The 20827-nt window shown below is 39.8% G+C and overlaps 1 protein-coding gene across 1 annotated transcript in view; it reads left to right on the top strand.

The window, feature by feature from the left end:
• ACTN2 (actinin alpha 2) overlaps window positions 1–12910 on the top strand; it is a 56006-nt gene extending 43096 nt beyond the window's left edge. The window contains exons 14-21 of the mRNA XM_069955356.1: window positions 1795–1935; window positions 2126–2308; window positions 3012–3146; window positions 3407–3586; window positions 4446–4592; window positions 8368–8433; window positions 8536–8694; window positions 11037–12910. Coding sequence (XP_069811457.1) covers window positions 1795–1935; window positions 2126–2308; window positions 3012–3146; window positions 3407–3586; window positions 4446–4592; window positions 8368–8433; window positions 8536–8694; window positions 11037–11195 — 1170 coding nt within the window. The 3' untranslated portion in view covers window positions 11196–12910. The remainder of the gene's footprint in view (window positions 1–1794; window positions 1936–2125; window positions 2309–3011; window positions 3147–3406; window positions 3587–4445; window positions 4593–8367; window positions 8434–8535; window positions 8695–11036) is intronic.
• The last annotated feature ends 7917 nt before the right edge of the window (window positions 12911–20827 follow it).

The following is a 20827-nucleotide window of genomic DNA, read 5'->3' as shown; positions in this document are numbered from 1 at the left end:
CCCATAGAAAACCTTTGCTGCTCTGGACAGTTCCTGTCTCGGCCAGAGATGTCAGCAGAGAGCACTGTGTCAGACTGAAAAGAAAACAACATTTCCTGCAGGACATACAGCAGCTGATAAGTATGGGATGACTTGAGATTTTTAAATAGAAGAAAGTTATAAATCTACAAATCTATATAATTTTTCTGAAACCAGAAATTGCATCTGTTTTTGCATCCATTTTTTTATCTGTTTTTTCCCCCCATGGACTCTAAATGGACATTAGAAACAAGAAACAACAGGCTTGGCGTGGCTTGGCCTGGCCTGTGTTCTGAATAGAGGGTGGGGACATAGCATATTCCCAGACCATTGTCCCCCATGACATCTTCCATTGGGGAAGATTGAGGAGGCCTCCTTACACATTGGATGGTAGGAAATACATACATACCCATATCCCCACATCCTCTCCTCTATCTCACTTATCTCTAGTTATGAGAGATGTTCCACATGTGGGGGAATTTCACTAGTTATTTCTATAAGTTGTCATTTTAATAGCTGTTCTACACGTTTATAGAAGGTGTAAATAACCTGGTATATTTGATGTGACCTTACTAGACAATTGGATGGCAGGTGCTCCCTATTGGCCCAGCATGAAACAAGGAGGATTCTTATGATACCAGCTCACAAGCTGCAATGTTACTTATTACAGCACAAAATGGTACCATAAACTAGTTTGACATTCATGACTTAAAGGGGATTTTTTTTTACTGGTTAGAGACGGACAATGGGAATATGTTCTTTTTTTCTAATATATTTTCTATTTTTTTTTTTTTTTTTTTTCATTTTCTATGTGTATGCCTTTAACAGCAACCCTTATGGACACATTGAACATCTCCGGACCCTATTCTTTCTATGGGACACATTTATAAGCATGTTCTGTGGCCCATTCCACGTGGAGGGGGAGGCTTAGTTTTTGCACCTTTGGCCAAAATAAAAAGTGCAAGATTTCAGGATTATTTTATAATATAAATAGTAAATTTGAAAATTTGAAAGAAAATCACCAAAATGATTTAAAAAAAAATGTTAACCTAAAAATTATTTAAACAGTTGGTCATTTTCAAGTCTCCAATTGGTCAGAATGGGGCCAATTCATTGTTAATGGGATTGTTCATACTAACCTACTTATCAAGACACGCTTGTGCAAACTGGCAAATAATTGGCCAAATTCAGTCAATCATGCCAAACACCTATATTCTTAGTCTGCGATGGAAGAAAAAGTGTGCTCTCTGCTATCACATATAATTTTAAGATTGGGCAAAATGGCCAAAATTGGTGATTTTATAGGGTGATGATTTAACCTTTTATCTCAACAAAGGAGTCCTGAACAACTTCTGGAAATCTGGGCTCTCCTTAGTACAGATGTTCTAATGTAAAAAGTACTTGCTCTATAGGGGAGATTTATCAAACATGGTGTAAAGTGAAACTGGCTCAATTGCCCCTAGCAACCAATCAGATTCCACCTTTCATTCCTCACAGACTCTTTGGAAAATGAAAGGTGGAATCTGATTGGTTGCTAGGGGCAACTGAGCCAGTTTCACTTAACACCATGTTTGATAAATCTCCCCCTATATGTATAGTTTTTAGACATGAGTGACTCTCAAGTATACTCATAAGGCATGTGGCCTTTTATTGCTGCAGAAGGTGCATGCAGCCCTAGGGAGTCCTGTAAAACATGGATGTAGTCTATGGCTTCCATCTAATAGTTTTCTTTAACCTCATTGGAGATTTTAGAGGTTTCTTGTTTTTCCCATACAGCGAACTGAGAAGCTTTTAGAAACAGTCAATCATCTTCACCTGGAGTTTATCAAGAGGGCGGCACCTTTCAACATCTGGATGGAGGGAGCCATGGAGGATCTCCAGGACATGTTTATTGTCCACAGTGTGGAGGAAATCCAGGTGGGTCACGTATGGCTGTATACAATACACATGATAAATAATAGAAAATGTAGCATTCATAATTCTACATACTTGTTGCAGAAGATTTAATAACACATAAACTATAATGTAGTTCTTGCTTTGTCACTAGTTGAGTTCTTATAAACAGTGTTGATGTATAGTATAATCTGCATTTACTTACATTTTTCAGAAATTAATCACGGCTCATGAACAATTTAAAGCCACATTGCCAGAAGCAGACGGGGAGAGACAAGCCATTATAGGCATTCAGACCGAGGTGGAGAAAGTGATTCAGAGCTATAACATTAGAGTATCCTCAGTGAACCCATATAGCTCTATTACCCTGGATGAACTCCGCACCAAATGGGAGAAGGTAAGCGAGAGCACTAGAAATCATCACAACTATAAAATGTTGTTTCTCTGGCTTATTGCTATAAATGGATGCAAGCTATTTCTACTATGTACATCTATCCTTGAACACTATTCTATAGTTTCAATTATACATTACATTATCAGTGCTTCATAGATTTTAAGATTTCAGCTTGCTGTTTTTGTCAGTAGGAACTTCTAGAGTTTGTCCACATCTGCATAAAAAAATGTGCAAAATATCCCAATGATTACAACAGGGAATTAAAAAAAATAGCTTCCTGTTTTTTTTAAAAAAAACTTCTAAAAAAACATACAGAAAAGGAAATAACGTGCCACTTATCAGTTATTAAAAAGCTGTTTAAAAAAACTGCATGAAAGACACAAAATTTTGTTTTGTGTTGTGTGATCATATCTCATTTGTCTATCAAAAACAAAAAAACAAAAAAACTGAATTTAATGAGAGACAAGGAACCATGTGGAAAAAGATGACATGTTACTTGTCCCACATGCTTTCCCACATGAAGTTATATTACCAACTAATATAACTTTATTAAATATTTTTTATTTTTTTAATCGTTACTTTCCTGAGTACCTCTTTAAGGTCATCTAGTTTATGTTAGGTTATCTAGTTTATACAGGACATATAATAGACTTTTGATCCATTTTACTCACTAAGAAATCAATAAATCTCACTTTTGTCTATGAAGGTGAAAAGGCTTGTACCTGCTAGAGACCAGTCTTTGCAAGAAGAACTGGCACGACAACAAGCTAATGAACGCCTGCGCCGCCAGTTTGCTGCTCAAGCAAATGTCATCGGACCATGGATTCAGAACAAGATGCAGGTAAAAAAAAATTATTTTGGAAAGAAATTGTGAAAATTTAATAAAAATATATATATATAAAAAATGTAAATATATCCATACAAAGTAACATTCAAAAGATTACAATGAAAACTTATACTAAGCTAAACTCAGATTTTCAGGATGATAACATTAAATTAAAGCAGAATGTTATTTAGCACTTATATACTTTGGAGGATAATATATTAATATGCAAAATAAATGTAGAACTCTTGATATGGGATGATATCTATTATGTACAGGAAATCGCTCGCAGCTCTGTTGACCTGAGTGCAACCCTTGAAGATCAGATGAACAACCTCAAGCAGCAAGAACACAACATTATCAATTACAAGCACAACATTGACAAACTAGAAGGCGATCACCAGATCATTCAGGAGTCGCTTGTCTTCGATAACAAACACACAAATTACACTATGGAGGTATGAAAGTTGTAATCCTTTCTACTCAATGATCTATATAGGTTCTGTGAATAACCCGACAGCTATTTCATGTGGATGTAACTGCAGCCGGCATTGAACAGTCAGATTCTGTAATACAACAAACTCTGATTTAGATAGATAGATAGGAGATAGATAGATAGATAGATAGATAGATAGATAGATAGATAGGAGATAGATAGATAGATAGATAGATAGATAGATAGATAGATAGATAGGAGATAGATAGATAGATAGATAGATAGATAGATAGATAGATAGGAGATAGATAGATAGATAGATAGATAGATAGATAGATAGAAGATAGATAGATGGATAGATAGATAGACAGGAGATAGATTGATAGATAGATAGATAGATAGATAGATAGATAGGAGATAGATAGATAGATAGATAGATAGGAGATAGGAGATAGATAGATAGATAGATAGATAGATAGATAGATAGATAGATAGATAGATAATAGATAGATAGATGATAGATAGATAGATAGATAGATAGATAGATAGATAGATAGGAGATAGATTGATAGATAGATGATAGATAGATAGATAGATAGGAGATAGATTGATAGATAGATAGATAGATAGATAGGAGATAGATAGATAGATAGATAGATAGATAGGAGATAGATAGATAGATAGATAGATAGATAGATAGATAGATAGATAGATAGATAGGAGATAGATAGAAGATTGATAGATAGGAGATAGATAGATAGATAGATAGATAGATAGATAGATAGATAGATAGATAGATAGATAGATAGATCGATCTGCACATTTTGCACATGGCTTGGCTATTGTATCAGAACTTGACCAGACTTTGTTTTCTTGCGCAGCACATACGAGTGGGTTGGGAGCTCCTCCTAACTACAATAGCGAGAACAATCAATGAAATTGAAACTCAGATGCTTACACGGGACGCCAAAGGCATAACTCAGGAACAGATTAATGAATTCCGCTCTTCATTCAATCATTTTGACAAGGTAATACACAGAATTATTTTATGTGGCTTTATCCTATATTTCCATCATCTACAGCAGGGGTGGGCAATTCATTTTCCCATGGGGCCACATGAGAAATTGGAATGGTTTTCGAGGGCCACCAAACCCCCGGAATGGCATCTAAGAAGGGCCGGCGCGTGCTCCCTGCCTCCCACCCAGGCTCCCACAGGGTCTCAGGGTGACCCTTGCAGACTCCAACAGCACTGCCCCACCCCCGGTAGGCGGTGCTACAAGCACCCGGCATTGCCTGCTGCCCCTATGTTTACCAGGCCTGGCATAGTCCCCTGGCTCTCCGGCGAGTGATGTCACTCGAATGCCAGTAAGATGGCAGAACGAACAACAGGGTTATACACCAGGCAGGGTGGGGGTAAGTATGTTACCATGTGAAAAGGGGGGAAAGCAGCAGCCCATACACCTGCGTACACTGTGTCAGCAGCACTCTAAACATTGCGTTTTGAATCCAATGAATCCTGTATGGCGTAAGCATAATGTTCAGGGTACTGCTGACACTCTGAATTTATGAGTGATTTAGCAGCACAGCCACTCTGACACGGCCGGTCAGAGCTAGTTAGCGGGCCGGATGTGGCCCGCAGGCCGTACAATTATTGATCAGTTCTAAGTATCATTGAGTACCCGTTCAGAACCCTCATGAGACTTTTTCTGTAATTTCCTGGTAATCTCAGACTGGCACAGAATATGTTACCTCCATCTGTTGTGCTGCATAGAATGCAGCCTTATCTGTATGACTTCAGAAGTAATCCTTTCATGGCTAGCTATTTCAAGGGTGATACAATAAAGCTGTGCACATTGTGTTTAGTGGTATTTATAGACTGACAATCCATGGGGAGATACTATTATGCCAAGGCTATTTTTATCAAGTCTCATTGCATGGAATGGAGAAAATTACAGTGGTCCCTCAACTTATTTCAATATTAATTGGTTCCAGGATGATCATTATATGTTGAAAATATTGTATCCTGAGACCGAAACTCTATGGAAAACTGGTAATTGGTTCTGAAGCCCCCAAAATGTCATCCCAAAATGGGAGTCTGGGATGATTTCAGCCTCTACCTGATATAATAGACAGCACTTTATTATAGTCATTTCAATTGATGTTACTTTATAGCCTTACCTGGTTTGAATTGGAGGGAATATTGCACTTTGTATTGTTTTGTGTAGTAAGATTAATTTTTTAAGTGTTTTTAACCCTTAGTTTGTCTTTTTAGTACAGCTATTTTATTACAGTGGTGTGCTACATTGTGGTGCTTTGTTTTTATCCCCTTTGGTTTAAGGGGGTATTCCAATCAAACATAACTTTTGATATGTTGCTGCTTGTGGTGAGACTAACAATTAATTCCATACTTGTTATTATTTATTCAGTCTCCTTCTCCCAGTTCCAGGAATTGTTAGTCTCACCATGGGCAGCAACATATCAAAAGTTATGTTTGAGCAGAATGCCACTTTAAAGGAGAAGTCCGGTGAAAATTTTTATTAAAGTATTCTATTGTCCCCCAAAAGTTGTACAAATCACCAATATACACTTATTAGGGGAGATGCTTGTAAAGTGCTTTTTTACCTGCACTTACTACTGCATCAAGGCTTCACTTCCTGGATAACATGGTGATGTCACGACCTGACCCCCAGAGCTGTGCGGGCTGTGGCTGCTGGAGAGGATGATGGCAGAGGGATGCTCAGTGTCCCTCCAGTGCCCTGTGTCCCTCAGTGTCCCCCTGCCATCATCCTCTCCAGCAGCCACAGCAGCACAGCTCTGGGAGTCGGGGCATGACATCACCATGTTATCCAGGAAGTGAAGCCTTGATGCAGTAGTAAGTACCGGGAAAAAAGCAATTTATGAGCATTTCCCATAATAAGTGTATATTAGTGATTTTTATGACTTTTGGGGGGGCAATACAATACTTTAATAAAAATTTTCACCGGACTTCTCCTTTGATTCCATACTTGTTATTATTTATTCAGTCTCCTTCTCCCAGTTCCAGGAATTGTTAGTCTCACCATGGGCAGCAACATATCAAAAGTTATGTTTGAGCAGAATGCCCCTTTAAGTATTAGTAGCACCCCTAGACATATGGAGATATTATTTGCATTTAAGGTTGTGTCCATCTACTGTATATTCTTACTATAGACTGTTCTGTAGAGAGGCACCACTAGACAGGCAATCACTGCATTATTAGTCCATCATCTAGTTATTTACACAGCCCCTGACTGTCTGTAGCATTGTACATTGAGTCTCGTATCAAGTTACGATGGTCCAGAAAGAACCATTGTATGTTAAAAAATCTTGTATACTGAGGCCATTGTCCATCCCCACTTTTCTGAAAAATTGATGGAGCATTTTAGGAAGGTTATAGCCTCGCACCGTCTGAGAAATTTATAATAACCTAAAGGGAACCTGTCTCCATGAATATGCTAAGCTGTCTGCATCATGATACAGAGCAGGAAGAGCTGAGCAGAATAATATATATCTTAATTGGAAAACATTTAGTGAACTTGTAATTTATTGATTGAAATCTCTGATCTTTCCATAATAAGGAGTCCAGTGAGTGATGCTATCACTGAGTGACACCACCCACTGGACTCCTTAATACAGACTGAGCAGGGATTTCAATCAACAAGTTACAAGTTATACTGAATATTTGCCACAAAGATATATATCCATCTGCCCAGTTCTTCCTGGTCTATAATAAATTATATTGATAGTTTAGATAGCATTGTCTTGGTAATAGGCTCCCTTTAAGCTAGAAATTGTCATATTTTATGTCAGAAATTAGCTTCAGCTCAGAGGTGGGGTGCACAGCCAGTGAGCGAGGAACGAGGAGGAAGTGAGCTAACAGGTCGGCTAAAAGGGGTACTCCTATCCACAAAGAATCCGTGGGCTAATATGGAGATCGCAGAGGGATTGGAGGTCAGACCCCTGTGATCTCTTACTTGTCCCCTATGCTGTGGATAAGGGAAAAGTTATTTTATCTTGGAATACCCCTTTAAGTCAGGTGCATTGACAGTGTATGAGATTCACCAAATTTAATTAAAATCTTTTATTAAACTGACGCATTTTGAGCCAGTTTTCGTCTTCTTCAAGGGCTTGTCTGTGGGGAAAAAAATGTATTACCTATTCCTGCTCCCTGGAACTCCACTTCCATCCTGCATTTCTCTCTGGAGGATACCTTCTAAGACAAAAGAGGGTGTGTACCCTATTGTGATCATTGCATGCGGGCAAATCCGGACACTGCATGCAGAGAATGTCAACACAGCCTTGGCAATCTGGTGTGGCTATTGGTCACCGCATGCAGGTGTTCTACAGGCATGCAATGTTCACAATATGGTACCCCTCTCATTTTGAAAGGTATATTCTAAGACAAAAACATAGTGAAATGGGGGGGGGGGCGGAATTCGCTCTTTCTCTGATCGTATCTTTTGTGCAGACATTAGAAAACAAATTTGAATATTTTATTTGAGCTGAAGGAATCCTGTTGCTTTTTTTGATCCGTGAGATCGGTGTTAGTTCTCTTACCCCATATCAGTCCTTCAAATAGGGCCCTACGTGAAAGCATAACCCTTGCTGTTTCCTTTTAGTGAGATGGTAACCTTCTGTTTATCATTGTAATAACTCATTCTACGTTCTTCTTTACTACATGTGATATATCATATCTCCCTCTTTGAAATATGGAAATCCAGTTTTAAAATAATTACAATACAATATGCAGCTACTGACATAAAATGTCTCTCAATCAACCAACAGAGGAAAAAGGGGATGATGGATCATGATGACTTCAGAGCTTGCCTCATTTCAATGGGTTATGATCTGGTAGGTAATCTGTATTTTTGCATTTCCAATATATAAACTGTTTTTTTTTATCCAATATGGTATGAAACTAAATAATATTTTGTCATATGTGATTACTGTTAGGGAGAGGCAGAATTTGCTCGGATTATGGTTCTGGTTGATCCCAATAATTCGGGAACAGTGTCGTTCCAGTCATTTATTGATTTTATGACAAGGGAGACGGCTGAAACGGACTCAGCAGAGCAGGTTATCGCTGCATTCAGGATTCTGGCTGCTGATAAGGTTGGTAAAATAGTGTCTTTTTTTTGTTTTGTTTTTTACTTCTTTGTCTAATAAATGTACCGAACAGGCTAGGTTCACACTTGCATTGGGGCTCTGTCTTAGTGCCACAAAATGGAGCTGGATGGTCTGTTCAGCAATGGATGCTGGCAAAGAGATACTGTTGACTTCAATAAAGTCTGTCAGTTTTCTGTCTGGTGTCCGTTTATTCAGCAGGATTTGACCAGACAAAAAAATTACTGCATGCAGGACTCCACCCCAATCCTTCAAAATAACTTGTGACAGAGTTACATGAACAGAGCCTTGTTCCATTTGGGGAACAGAGAAATTGAATTGAACTAACTGCGGATAGACAATCAGTTGTTTTATCCTGGACAACCCCTTTAAGCACTGTATGATATGTTATTTGGGCCTAGTATTGTTACTGTTTAGCACTTATGATTAGGCGCCTTATAGTATGGTTATTTCTACACTGTATGACTATATAACCACAACGTCTTTTAATGTGAAATAACGGCCATTATTATCCTATAATGGTGGCCGTAAATAATCATCATGATTCTTATTAATTGGCATCATTATAAAAAAAACATTTTTTTGTCTAAAAAAGACGTTGTGAAAGCATAGCCTAAGAGAGCATACTATGTTGGGGTGTTACCACCTATAGGCCCCTCAAAGGACACCATCCAATGTAAGACCAGCCATTTTTCCCTAGGCTGTTACATAGAATGTGCTTTCCACCTATAGGTTGACAATTATTAGGACTATCGTTTTAAACCTAAGTGTTGAAATGATGATTGTGCAATATGACAAATTGATTAAGCTCATATCCTTATTCCATATACTATTGAAAAAAATTAATTTGTGTATATTACTCTTTATTCTGGTAAGCAAAGCAGCTCTCTATTGATATCGTTTGGAGGTAGCTTTCCCTTCAAGTCAATGTTTGAAACCTCTGAAAAGCCTTGGGGTTCACACTGAGAAGTTCCTGTGGATTCCTGCGCTCGCGGTTGTGCGCATCTCCGCCTGTGTCATAGACTCCACTCTATGCATGGAGTTTTCTCCATGTCAATTCTTTGGCGGACAGCGGAATTCGTCCGACCATTGAATGAAGTCTAGGGGATGGGCAGAAATGCGTGTGGGCGTGAGTGTGGGTGAGCGACAGAATCCACAGGGACTTCTCCATGCAGATTCCTCAGTGTGAACCCACCCATAAATCAGATTAAAGAGGTAGTGCGGTGCTTCACATTTATTCACTAAATAACACACATTACAAAGTTATACAACTTTGTAATGTGTGTTATTTAGGTGAATGGCCCCCTTCCGTGTGTTCCCCTCACCCTCGGGAGTGTGGTGGATTATACTCACATAATCACTGTCGACCCCGGTTACCATGTTAGGACTATGACGTCATCTTCAGGAGGCTAACCAGACCGCTCCAGCCCTCCCTCTTGCCAGCCCCCCTCTAGCGCGTCATTAGCTGCCCAGCCAATCACGGCTGAGCAGCTGATGACGCGCCAGAGAGGGGCCGACATGAGGGAGGGCTGGAGTGGTCCGGCCAGCCTTCTGAAGATTACATCATTGTTCCAAGATGGCGGCCGGGGTCGTCAGTGATTATCTGAGTATTATGCACCACACTTCCGGGGGTGCAGATGTTGTCCCTTGTCAGTACAGAGTAGAATAATGGCTGGGGGGGGCCATCATTTTGGATCCTGTGGGTTAAAGGGGTACTCCGGCCTTGTTTTTTTTTTATATATATCCGGGGAGGAGGCGGCTGAGGGCAATAACGTCCACTCACCTCCCCGCTTCCAGCGGCGGGTCCCGTACCGCGGCACTCCGGTCCCCGCTGCCCGGACGCTTCCTGGTGTCTGACGCGGGCTTGAGACGTGACGTTTCAAGTCCGCTCAGCCAGTCAGTGCGGGGGTGGGATCCCGCCTCTGTTACTGACAGGCAGAGCGGACTTGAAACGTCATGTCTCAAGCCCGCGTTAGACACCAGGAAGCGGCCGGGCAGTGGGGACCAGAGCGCCGTGACACGGGACCCGCCGCTGGAAGCGGGGAGGTGAGTGGACGTTATTGCCCTCAGCCACCTCTTCCCCGGCCATATAAAAAAAAGCCCCCAGGCCGGAGTACCCCTTTAATGTCAGAGAGCTGCCTTGCGTGTGCTTTTCCACAGAACTCCAAGTAGAACTTGAATGCCCTATAAGTCATCACGTGTTCTCCTTATCAGAGAGAAACATTGGGCAGATGTCTTACCATTCATTCGTTTGAGACAACTCCCCATTTAGTCAGCCTATAAACTTTTTTGTCATTGCAGTACATGATTATTTTCTCTGTTCTCTCCAGCCTTACATTTTAGCCGATGAACTTCGTAGAGAACTTCCTCCAGATCAAGCCCAATACTGTATATCCAAGATGCCACAATACACAGGCCGTGGTTCTGTGCCTGGAGCCCTCGATTATTCCTGCTTCTCAGCTGCTTTGTATGGAGAAAGTGACCTGTAACTGGTTTCCCGTTGGATGCTTGGCCCCAAACCTAAATTGTAGATGGCGTGCTTGAAGACTTTGAATAAGCTTAAAGGGAAACATGCATTAAAATATATGTGCTTAAAGTGCAGCATCACATCACACACAGAAACACAAAGATCATTTTTTTGACTAGAGAAGTATGAAATTTCTTACTTTGTCTTTGGGGGGAAACTGCTTTAGGTATTGCATTACATACAGCATTGGTTTGAAATTATTAGGCCATTAGGCCTTAAATATAGCTGCAATGCCCAGACCCTAGGTTGTACCCACCACCCAATGGGACACAGTCTCAAAATGGGGTAAAAGTATGTGACATACTTTAATGTTTATTCATAATATACTTCTGATTGTATTTTCCAGGGGGTTTTGGGGAGGTGGTGCAGCACAAAAGAATTCAACAAATGAAATAGTGCTGACATACAGAACTAATACACATCATGGAGTCAGGCATCATCTGAACTAGAATCTAAACAATTGGTTAAGCTGTAATTCTCTTAGCTGCATTGGTCAATATATAACCTGTTCTACCTTATTGCCATAATATCTCTACTAGATAGATATATGCCAATGTTTGACTAACAAGAACTACATCTCGAGGATTGATTTTTCGACCTGCTAATGTTTATGTATAATGTGCTTACAACAGCGTCAAAGCCTTATTCTGCATTCAACATTTCAGTTTGTACTGTTGCTTTAATTCTTGTTTAGTATTTGAGTTACTTTTCTGTTTTTAAAATTCTGCAAGTTGCCCATGGAAACAGACTACAGTTTAACTCCATTCCGCTGTCAGGCATGTGGTCAAAAAGTCTTCATGTATACAGCCTTTACAACCAAGCAACAGAAGAAGAATTTAAAGAGGTAGTCAAGTGAAAAAAAATGTATGTCCTGCAGGTAGTAAAGTTTTCTGTTCTGTCTGACACAGTGCTCCCTGCTGCCACCTCTGTCCACTTCAGGAACTGTCTAGTGCAGGAAAGGTTTTCTATGGGGATTTGCTACTGTTCTTGTCAGTTCCTGTCATGGACAGAGGTGACAGCAGAGAACACTGTGTCAGACTGGAAAGAATACACCACTTCATGCAGGGCATACAGAAGTTGATAAGTACTGGAAGGCTTTAGATTTTTATATAGAAGTAATTTACACATTTCTATAACTTTCTAACACCAGTTTATTTGAAAACATTTTTTTTCTCTGAAGCATCCCCTTTAGGGAATTCTAACAAAATATAACATAATACCACTTTGAGGCGACGCATGTGCTAAGATTTTTAATAATGTACTAATTTGCTTATTCAGGGGGGTACTGTGACTAGAAGAGTTGGTGAGTGGCAGTTTCAGTGCAATGAGGAATACGGTACTGCTCCAAGTGCACCAAATGGGCAGGCCATATGCCCCAGAAAAGGTGCAGATGGTTGCACAAACTGGGTGGTTTGCCCAATATTCTGGGCCTTTTCCATCATAAATGTGACCCAAAGATCATACATAGTTAAGCAAGTAGTTAACAAAATTACTAACTTTTTAATGTAAATTTTAACTGTGAAATGTTGGAATTGGTATTAGAAAAAAAAAGCAATACAAGAGAAAATATTTAAATGTTTCTGACCCAGTTCACCGCTTTACTATCATGAATCAACATTTCATGAAAAAAGGAATCCGGGTAGTGCTACATAATAAAGACCTGCAATTCTATAATAACGCCTTTGTGTTTTATGTATTCTAAATAGAGATAACTACAAAGATCAAAAAGATCTGATATTGGGGGTGCAGAATGAGCAGGGAGAGACATACGCTACAACACGCCTCTCTCCACACTCTGTCTATGTGAGCGGGTTGCTCCAACGGACTTACGTTATGTGGCCTTCACAGAGCCAAATACGACCGATAATCGATTTGTGTAATAGGGACTTAAGCGTGTGTGTGTGGGGTGGGGGGGTTGGGGGGGGGTTATATGTAAGGAGGACAGGGTGACTAGCCTATGTGTGTGTGTGTGGGTGTGGGGGGGGTTATATGTAAAGAGGGCAGGGTGACTAGCCTATGTGTGTGTTTGGGTGTGTGTGTGTGTGGGGGGGGGGGGTTATATGTGAGGAGGGCACAGTGGCCAGCCTATCTGTGTGTGTTGGGGGGTTATGTGTAAGGAGGGCAGGGTGACCTATGTGTGTGTGGGGTGGGGGGTGGGTTAATATGTAAGGAGGGTAGGGTTACCAGAATATGCGTGTATGTGTGGGGGGGGGGGGGTTAGGGAGGCAAGGTGACCAGTGTCCCAGGACTGAAAAAGTAACACAAATTGAACACAATCAATTTTGCTGCATGTAGAGATGTCTGAGCTACTTCAATATAACATTATGGGCCTATGGTACACTTAACCTGCCACTGCCGGTACACATATATCTATTATATCCTTTATTTGCTTAGGTCACAATTCTGGTTCTGGCCTATCAATTCTGCAATATACTGGCCAAAATAGAATTAGCTTTTTTATGTATTTTGCCCTTGAAAATACACATATACCTAAAAAGGTTACATACTAGAGATCTAAAGAATCTAAAACTTGGAAAAAAAAAAGAAAAGATAAACAGTAATAACATTAATAATATCAGAAGGCAGAGACTGAAATACTGAAAAAATTCCTTCAGACTTTAACGTTCACAAATCACATCACCTATCCAGTTGCAGTTTTCTATGTTTTTTATGCAGTTTGTTCTTTTACTACAAGCAGCACATATGAGTAACTGCATCTCTGGGAGTGGTGGACATGCACTCCATGCCGGTTATAAGCCCTGAGGTCAGTCATTGCCCAGCCATTGGGGATGCTTGGTATTGTAACTATATATGTATCAGTGTATGTCCTTTACTTGCATTTCTGGGGAACATATGGCTCTGTGTATTAAAAACACACTATAAATTGTTTAGCACTCTTTAAAACGCCTCTACTACAGCCTCGTATCCAGGGAGTTCCCTCCCTCCATTTCCTATGTAAACTTACAGCAAAACACTAGTATTTACCCATATTATTGAAAAAGAGAAATTTCGTATGTTTTCCAGTCCCGAACTATTGTGTGACCTACGTGGTATTTATAGTTTCCTGGAATAAAATACATGGTGTTTCCCACTCACAAGTGTTCATAGCTGACCGGACAAACACTATAACATTTTACAGGCATCAATGAAGTGGGGCATCATAAGGGGTCCACACTCCAGGCCAATAAATAACACAGTATCAAGCTGCTACTATAGTACAAGTGAAAATGTCTTGTTTTCTACTTTCTATTGTTGGACAATTTGGTCTTAAAAGAGAAATGTGAAAGTTTTGTGTGTGTTGTCCTGGTTTCCACTAGAGGCTTTTGTGAATTTAGGGAATCCCATTGTTGCCTGTTAAATTTATTGTTCCTCGTCCAAGTACGAGGCTCTCATCACGGCAAAGGTGGTAAAATGAAGAAACTGAGACTAGGCGGTTGTTTCCTTTATCACCTACTCACAAGGAACTGACAGTGAGAGTCTCCATTGGACGTCTGGCCATCGATGAGTCAAGAGCTTCTAGAGTGTCCACCATGATGTCGCCTTTTCGCATATTCTATGTAGTGATCCAGGCTTCATTGTTTACCGTCCATCCAGTAACTGCAAACACCAATGTCGAGATAGGTAAGTAAAACAATTCTCCAAATATCTGTGGTGGGCACAAACTTTTATTTTATACTAAAATGTTTCATTTTTATACATATTAAATTGAGTATTGATTAAAGGGGTAGTTCCATCTTTACTGATATAGTCATACTTGTAGGGTTACTCAAGATAAATGATTTAGCAAATGCATTCATTTACCAAACTTGCCTCCTTCTCCTGATATGCTGCTCTTTCCCTTTCATTGTTGACAGCTTGTTGTCTAGGTTACAGACTACCACTCTGCTCTAAAAGCAGTGGTCTTGCTGGTGTACCTATAGATATAATGTAGATGTACAGCGACATAATGTGTATATACTATATAATATACATAAATATGTATACTATGGGGGAGAGTTATCAAACTGGTGTAAAGCAGAATTGTCTTAGTTGCCCCTAGCAACCAATCAGATTCCACCTTTCATTTTATAAAGAGTCTGTGAGGAATGGAAGGTGGAATCTGATTGGTTGCTAGGGGCAACTGAGCCAGTTTCACTTTACACCATGTTTGATAAATCTCCCCCTATATCTATATATACACCAGCCAGACCACTGCTTTTAGAACAGAGAGGTGGACTGTAACCTAGACAACTAGTTGTCAACAATGGGAAGAAAATAGCATCATATCAGGGGAGGAGGCAAGTTTACTAAATTAACTGACAAAGTGTCAATAGGCAAAACACAAAGCAAAATAGGCGAAACACATGTTGGGTGGGGGCGCTGGGTATTATCCCTGACATTTGCTCTGAGGTCTACCTTAGCACTTTGCATTACATATAAGACATAGTATAGGTGCCCATTGGTAGATATATATATATTTCAAACAATAAGAATGTTAAGGAATAGGCAGTTGAAATGTTGCATGCTGATGGGTGAATTTACTAAGCACCTTCTCCACTATGAACTTGTAGTGCCACCTATTCCTTATAGTTTGTTATACAGTGGAGCCTGGAGTTTGGCTACTTTGGGATGTGCACCCACAAGCTAAAAGCTCTATTTTAGACAGAAGTCTACACAGTTTCCATTCAGCCTATGTTGATATAATATATATATATATATATATATATATATATATATATATATATATATATATATATATATATTGTTATACTCAGTATTTTATGAAATTTGATTTGTTATAGCCCTCCAGCTCTTTGCTGTTTACCCCTATCATGTCTGTATACATGCTTGACTTTTTTATGATTTTTATATATATCTGACTAAATAAAGAATATTTTTGTATTTACATTTAAAATTAAGGCGTTTCATTTAGTTAAATTGAATTCATGTATTTGCAAACATATTTAGGGTGATGTCCCCAGAAGTATAACTATATTAGATGGGATAGGAAGACCCCTTTAAAGCACTACAGTACATAAATTATAAAAAAAAAAGTGTGTTTTTTTTTTTTATTAACTGACAGTAACACTGTAAAGGAAATATCCAGCGTTGTATAAATAGAAGGCATTTGTTCCATAATGAAAAGTTATACAGCTTCCTAATACTGCTCAGTTGTGGAATGGAAATATTCTTGCTCAGTTTCAGAGAATAAAATTCAATGCAAATATATTGGTTCTCATTGGAGATGAGCGCATGTCGAGCATGCTTGTGTCTGTCTGAACGCCAGTGTGCTGTATGTGATTACTGGTGGCTGAAGAAGTCGGATGCAGCCCTAGGGAGTTCCGGAAAAGGTGGACCTATGGCCTATGGCTGTATCCATGTTTTCCAGAAGCCATATTTGAGTTTCCTATATGCAATACAAATAAAGAAAACGCATTAGCTGTGAGAAGTATTAGGTCTGTACATCGTCTTTGAGCCAACAAGAATGTTCCCATTTACTGACAGCAAGGAGATCTTCAAAATGGTTAGAAGGTAAAATACAAACTTTTCAATATAAAATGATTAATTTATTTAGATAAAACTGAACAACTGTATATTATTCAATATATTGTTTAAGGGTGCGTTCACACGTACAGGATCTGCAGCAGATTTGATGGTGCAGATTTGAAGCTTTCATCTGCAACTTCAAATCTGCGCCATCAAATCTGCTGCAGATCCTGTACGTGTGAACGCACATAAAGGAGAACTCCAGGAATTGTTTTTATTCTCTGTCCTGTCAGTAATATATATGATATAAATGATAGCACCATTAAATTTCTTACCGGCAACTTTATTAATAAATTATGGGCTCCGCTCCTTCTTTTATACCCCATGACCCATACCCTGAATCAGCATCTTTGTGGACCGAAAATCTGTCTCTCTATGCATTCCTATGAGACTAACATAAAAGGAATTATCCAGACTGCCACTCTTGTTTCACAGCTTAGTTCTGAAGTCAAAGGTGATGAGTTGTAATACCAAACACAACCAGCGTGGCACTGTTTCTGGAAGAAAGCAGCTATGCTCCTCTTATCCTGGATAAACCCTCTAAGCATCTCAAAGAAGTCCATAGAGAGTTAGATTTCTGGCCCATGCAGAATATGATATGTGATTTGGAAAGTCACAATGTGAGTCCAGCAAAGTGGAACCAACCTCGTAAATAATAAATAAAGCCAGAAAAAATTATATATGCCAGTATTTCTATAATCTTTATTATCAATAAAGATAATACGATAATAATAAACCTCGTAAATAATAAATAGAGCCAGAAAAAATTATAGATGCCAGTATTTCTATAATCTTTATTATCAATAAAGATAATACGATAATAATGTTTATTATCAACAAGGTAAGATAAAAAAAAATCTAATAGTTTTTAAATGTAGCTGACACCCTAGAGCAACTAAAAGTTGTCGCCTTGAGAGGATAGAACAAAAAAACGTGTTTATAGGAAACTTCATTCTTTTTCTCTAAGGCTATGTTCTCACAACGTTTTCTTAGCTCCGTTTAAAATGACATTTGTCATTTTGAGTCTAAAATAACGGACGTCATTTAGCAGCCTGACCTCCCCTTAGTGCAATGACTGGTGTTGGTACATTATACTAGTTTAGGGTTACTAATTGGCCTTTGGATGCGGCTTAATTGAAAAGTCCATTGAATTTAATAGTAAAAATGGAGAAAGGACGGTGGAAAAAGAAAAACTGCATGTGAACAACTAATAAAAAACGTCCACTGCAAAAGACATCCGAAAATAATGATCATGTTCATTTTTTTGACGTCTGCGGTAAAAATGTCAGTTATTCAATACATTGTGTGCATTGGACGTCCGTCTTCCCATTGACTTCAATGCATTGCCATTGCAGTCAGTTAAATCGCGGCAAGAATGGACGTTTTTTTAAATATTAAAATTGGGCGCCTTTTTTTTTTTTTGACGTTGTGTGAACATAGCCTAAGGGTGAATTCACCTGTTCTGTAATTGCAGCCCGTGCACAGACAATGTGTGAGGGATCGGAATTCAGAACTGCCGGCTTCATCATTCATCATGATGCCAGTGGCTCTTTACGCTACTGTACTGACGTGCTGTACTGTGTCAGTACAGTAGCACAAAGATTTAAACAGTTTAGGAGCTTCCGGCATCATAATTAATGATGACGCTGGAAACTCCAAATTCAATTTCGTAGCAAATCTCCCGTATTTACACAGAACGTGTGACTGCCCCCTTAGTGGTAGTTCTGGTCCCTCTTGTTCTTTAAAAAAAATCATATTATGCTTAATGTTTCTGAATAGGCATTGGCTTTTATAGCTTTAATGGAGAAGAACTTTCTATTGAGCAGTTGCATGATACATTATTTTAAATGTGAGTATAAAGTATTGTTTAATAATAAGTCATATGGGACACATTTCAAAAATACAAAGCAGAACAAACTTTTTATTAAATAGCAGATAGTGTCCCAAGGTTCATCAATTAACACATTAGCATATTATTGATAAATGACTGTGAAGGTATTATGAACAGAAATCCTGAAGGAAATTGTGTTTTCTTTCCAGTCTGACACCGTGCTCTCTGCTGCCACCTCTGTCCGAGACAGGAACTGTCCAGAGCAGGAGCAAATCCCCATTGAAAACCTTTTCTGCTCTGGACAGTTCCTGTCTCGGACAGAGGTGGCAGCAGAGAGCGCTGTGTCAGAATACACCACTTCCTGCAGGACATACAGCAACTTATAAGTATGGGAAGACTTGAGATTTTTAAATAGAACTAAATTACAAATCTATATAACTTTCTTTTTCGCTGGAGTACCCCTTTAAAGAAATTTTCTGGTTTATTCAACAAACAAACATTGACAATGAATCATATTGCAAAAAACTTTCTTGAAAAAAGGGGAGTTCTTACTACATAAAGTCAAAAAATGAAGGATGTTACGTCTAAGAGATACAGCAAACAAGATTAGTAACCATATGAGGCCTTATGGGAACAAAGTACATAAAACAAGCACTGTGAAAGTCTTCACTTTTGTTATGGTCCCAATAAACTTGGTGCCCATGACAACTTTCACTAACTATTCAATGAAGAGATACTAGCGTTGTCAGGAGGTCTATTGTAAAGTGTCTTTACAGACGTGAGCAAAGCAACTAATACCCTTACATTACTATTGGCCGATAATAGGCTCCATCTGGGTTCTGTTGGTTATCCATTGTTGCAATGGTAAGGCATACACGGCTTTTGCAGCTGATTTTGAGCACCAAAACAACACCTGTTTTACAGGCAACTAGTGTCTGGTGCTAAGGACTTATAGGGGTGTTTCAAGTTAAATGAGGTTATCCTCTATCCACAGGACAAGGGATACTTGTAGAGAGTGCAGAGAGTCTGCTGGGACCCCCACACTATGATATCGAGAATGGGGTCTGACTGGGTTTTTTTTGTTTTTTTTTATTAACGGAGCACTGTAATTGGCTCTCTTCATCAGATGAGTGAACAATGAATGGAGCAGGACACGCATGCGCAACTCACCACTTTATTTAAGGCAATGTAGTTATGGCCCAATTCTGGAGATTGTGGAGGGTCTCAGCAGTCGGACCCTCACAAACATATTTGGCACATACTTACCTGGCTTTAATTCCCCATTGCCCCCCCCCCCCCAAGCTCCTGTATGATGCCTCCATTCAGTCCTCTGAACATCTCTCCTCTTCCTGGTTCCGAGACAAGGCTTGGGAGTAGGACCTGCTGGCTCACCCAATGACTAGATGGGACACTGATGCTGCCAGTGGTTGGCAGATCCTGCTCCCGAGTGCTCATCCTTAAAGCGAATGTACCATTATCGGCACAGGGAAACCAGTGCCACGGCCCTTTTTTTAACCACTGCCGAAGTTCTATTCCTGGGCACCACCGGGGTTGAGGCACTGGAGGGGGGCTGACCTGTTCCCAGTGGGAGGAAACCCCAGCCCCTCTATGATGCGGCTCCATTAGAATCAATCAATCAAGCCGCATCATAGAGGGGCCAGGGTTTCCTCCCACTGGGGTTGGGCCGGCCCAACTCCAGTGCTTCACCCCTGGCTGGTGCCTGGGAGTAGAACGGTGCTGTACGCAGAAACCAGGCCGTGGTTCAAAAAAAAGGACCACGGCACCGGCTTCCCTGTACCAGTCGTGTCCTATCCATGTGCAAGACCTAAAGTGAATGTTCTGATGGTACATCAGTATCACTGTCATCATAAAAAACTTTTACCATGTCAGGGAATGAGCTGGCAAAAGGCCGCACTCAGCATGGTTCTCTTATGGCTCTGTGGCACATGATCAGTCGAGCTCCAGCTGATCTATGTAAGCCTTTGGAGCCCTGATTTCTCTGACACAGAGCGGAGACCGGACCGTGCTACAGCGAAGTACAATCTGAACACTCAGACCCAGACCCATCAAAGCTTTTGACATGTCTCTCTGACATGTCAAAAGTTTTTTTATGATGACAGTGACACTTTAAAGAGTACCTGTCATTAAAAATTACTTTTGACACGTCTTCAGGCAAAAAGCTATTGATTGCAGCGGGCCTCACTACTGAGACCCACTGCAATCAGAAGATATAGCCA

The sequence above is a fragment of the Dendropsophus ebraccatus genome, chromosome 15 (assembly GCF_027789765.1).
Source record: "Dendropsophus ebraccatus isolate aDenEbr1 chromosome 15, aDenEbr1.pat, whole genome shotgun sequence".
Classification (NCBI taxonomy): Eukaryota; Metazoa; Chordata; class Amphibia; order Anura; family Hylidae; genus Dendropsophus; species Dendropsophus ebraccatus.
Note: the sequence above shows the minus strand (reverse complement) of the source record. Positions and strands in the feature narration are given on the sequence as shown.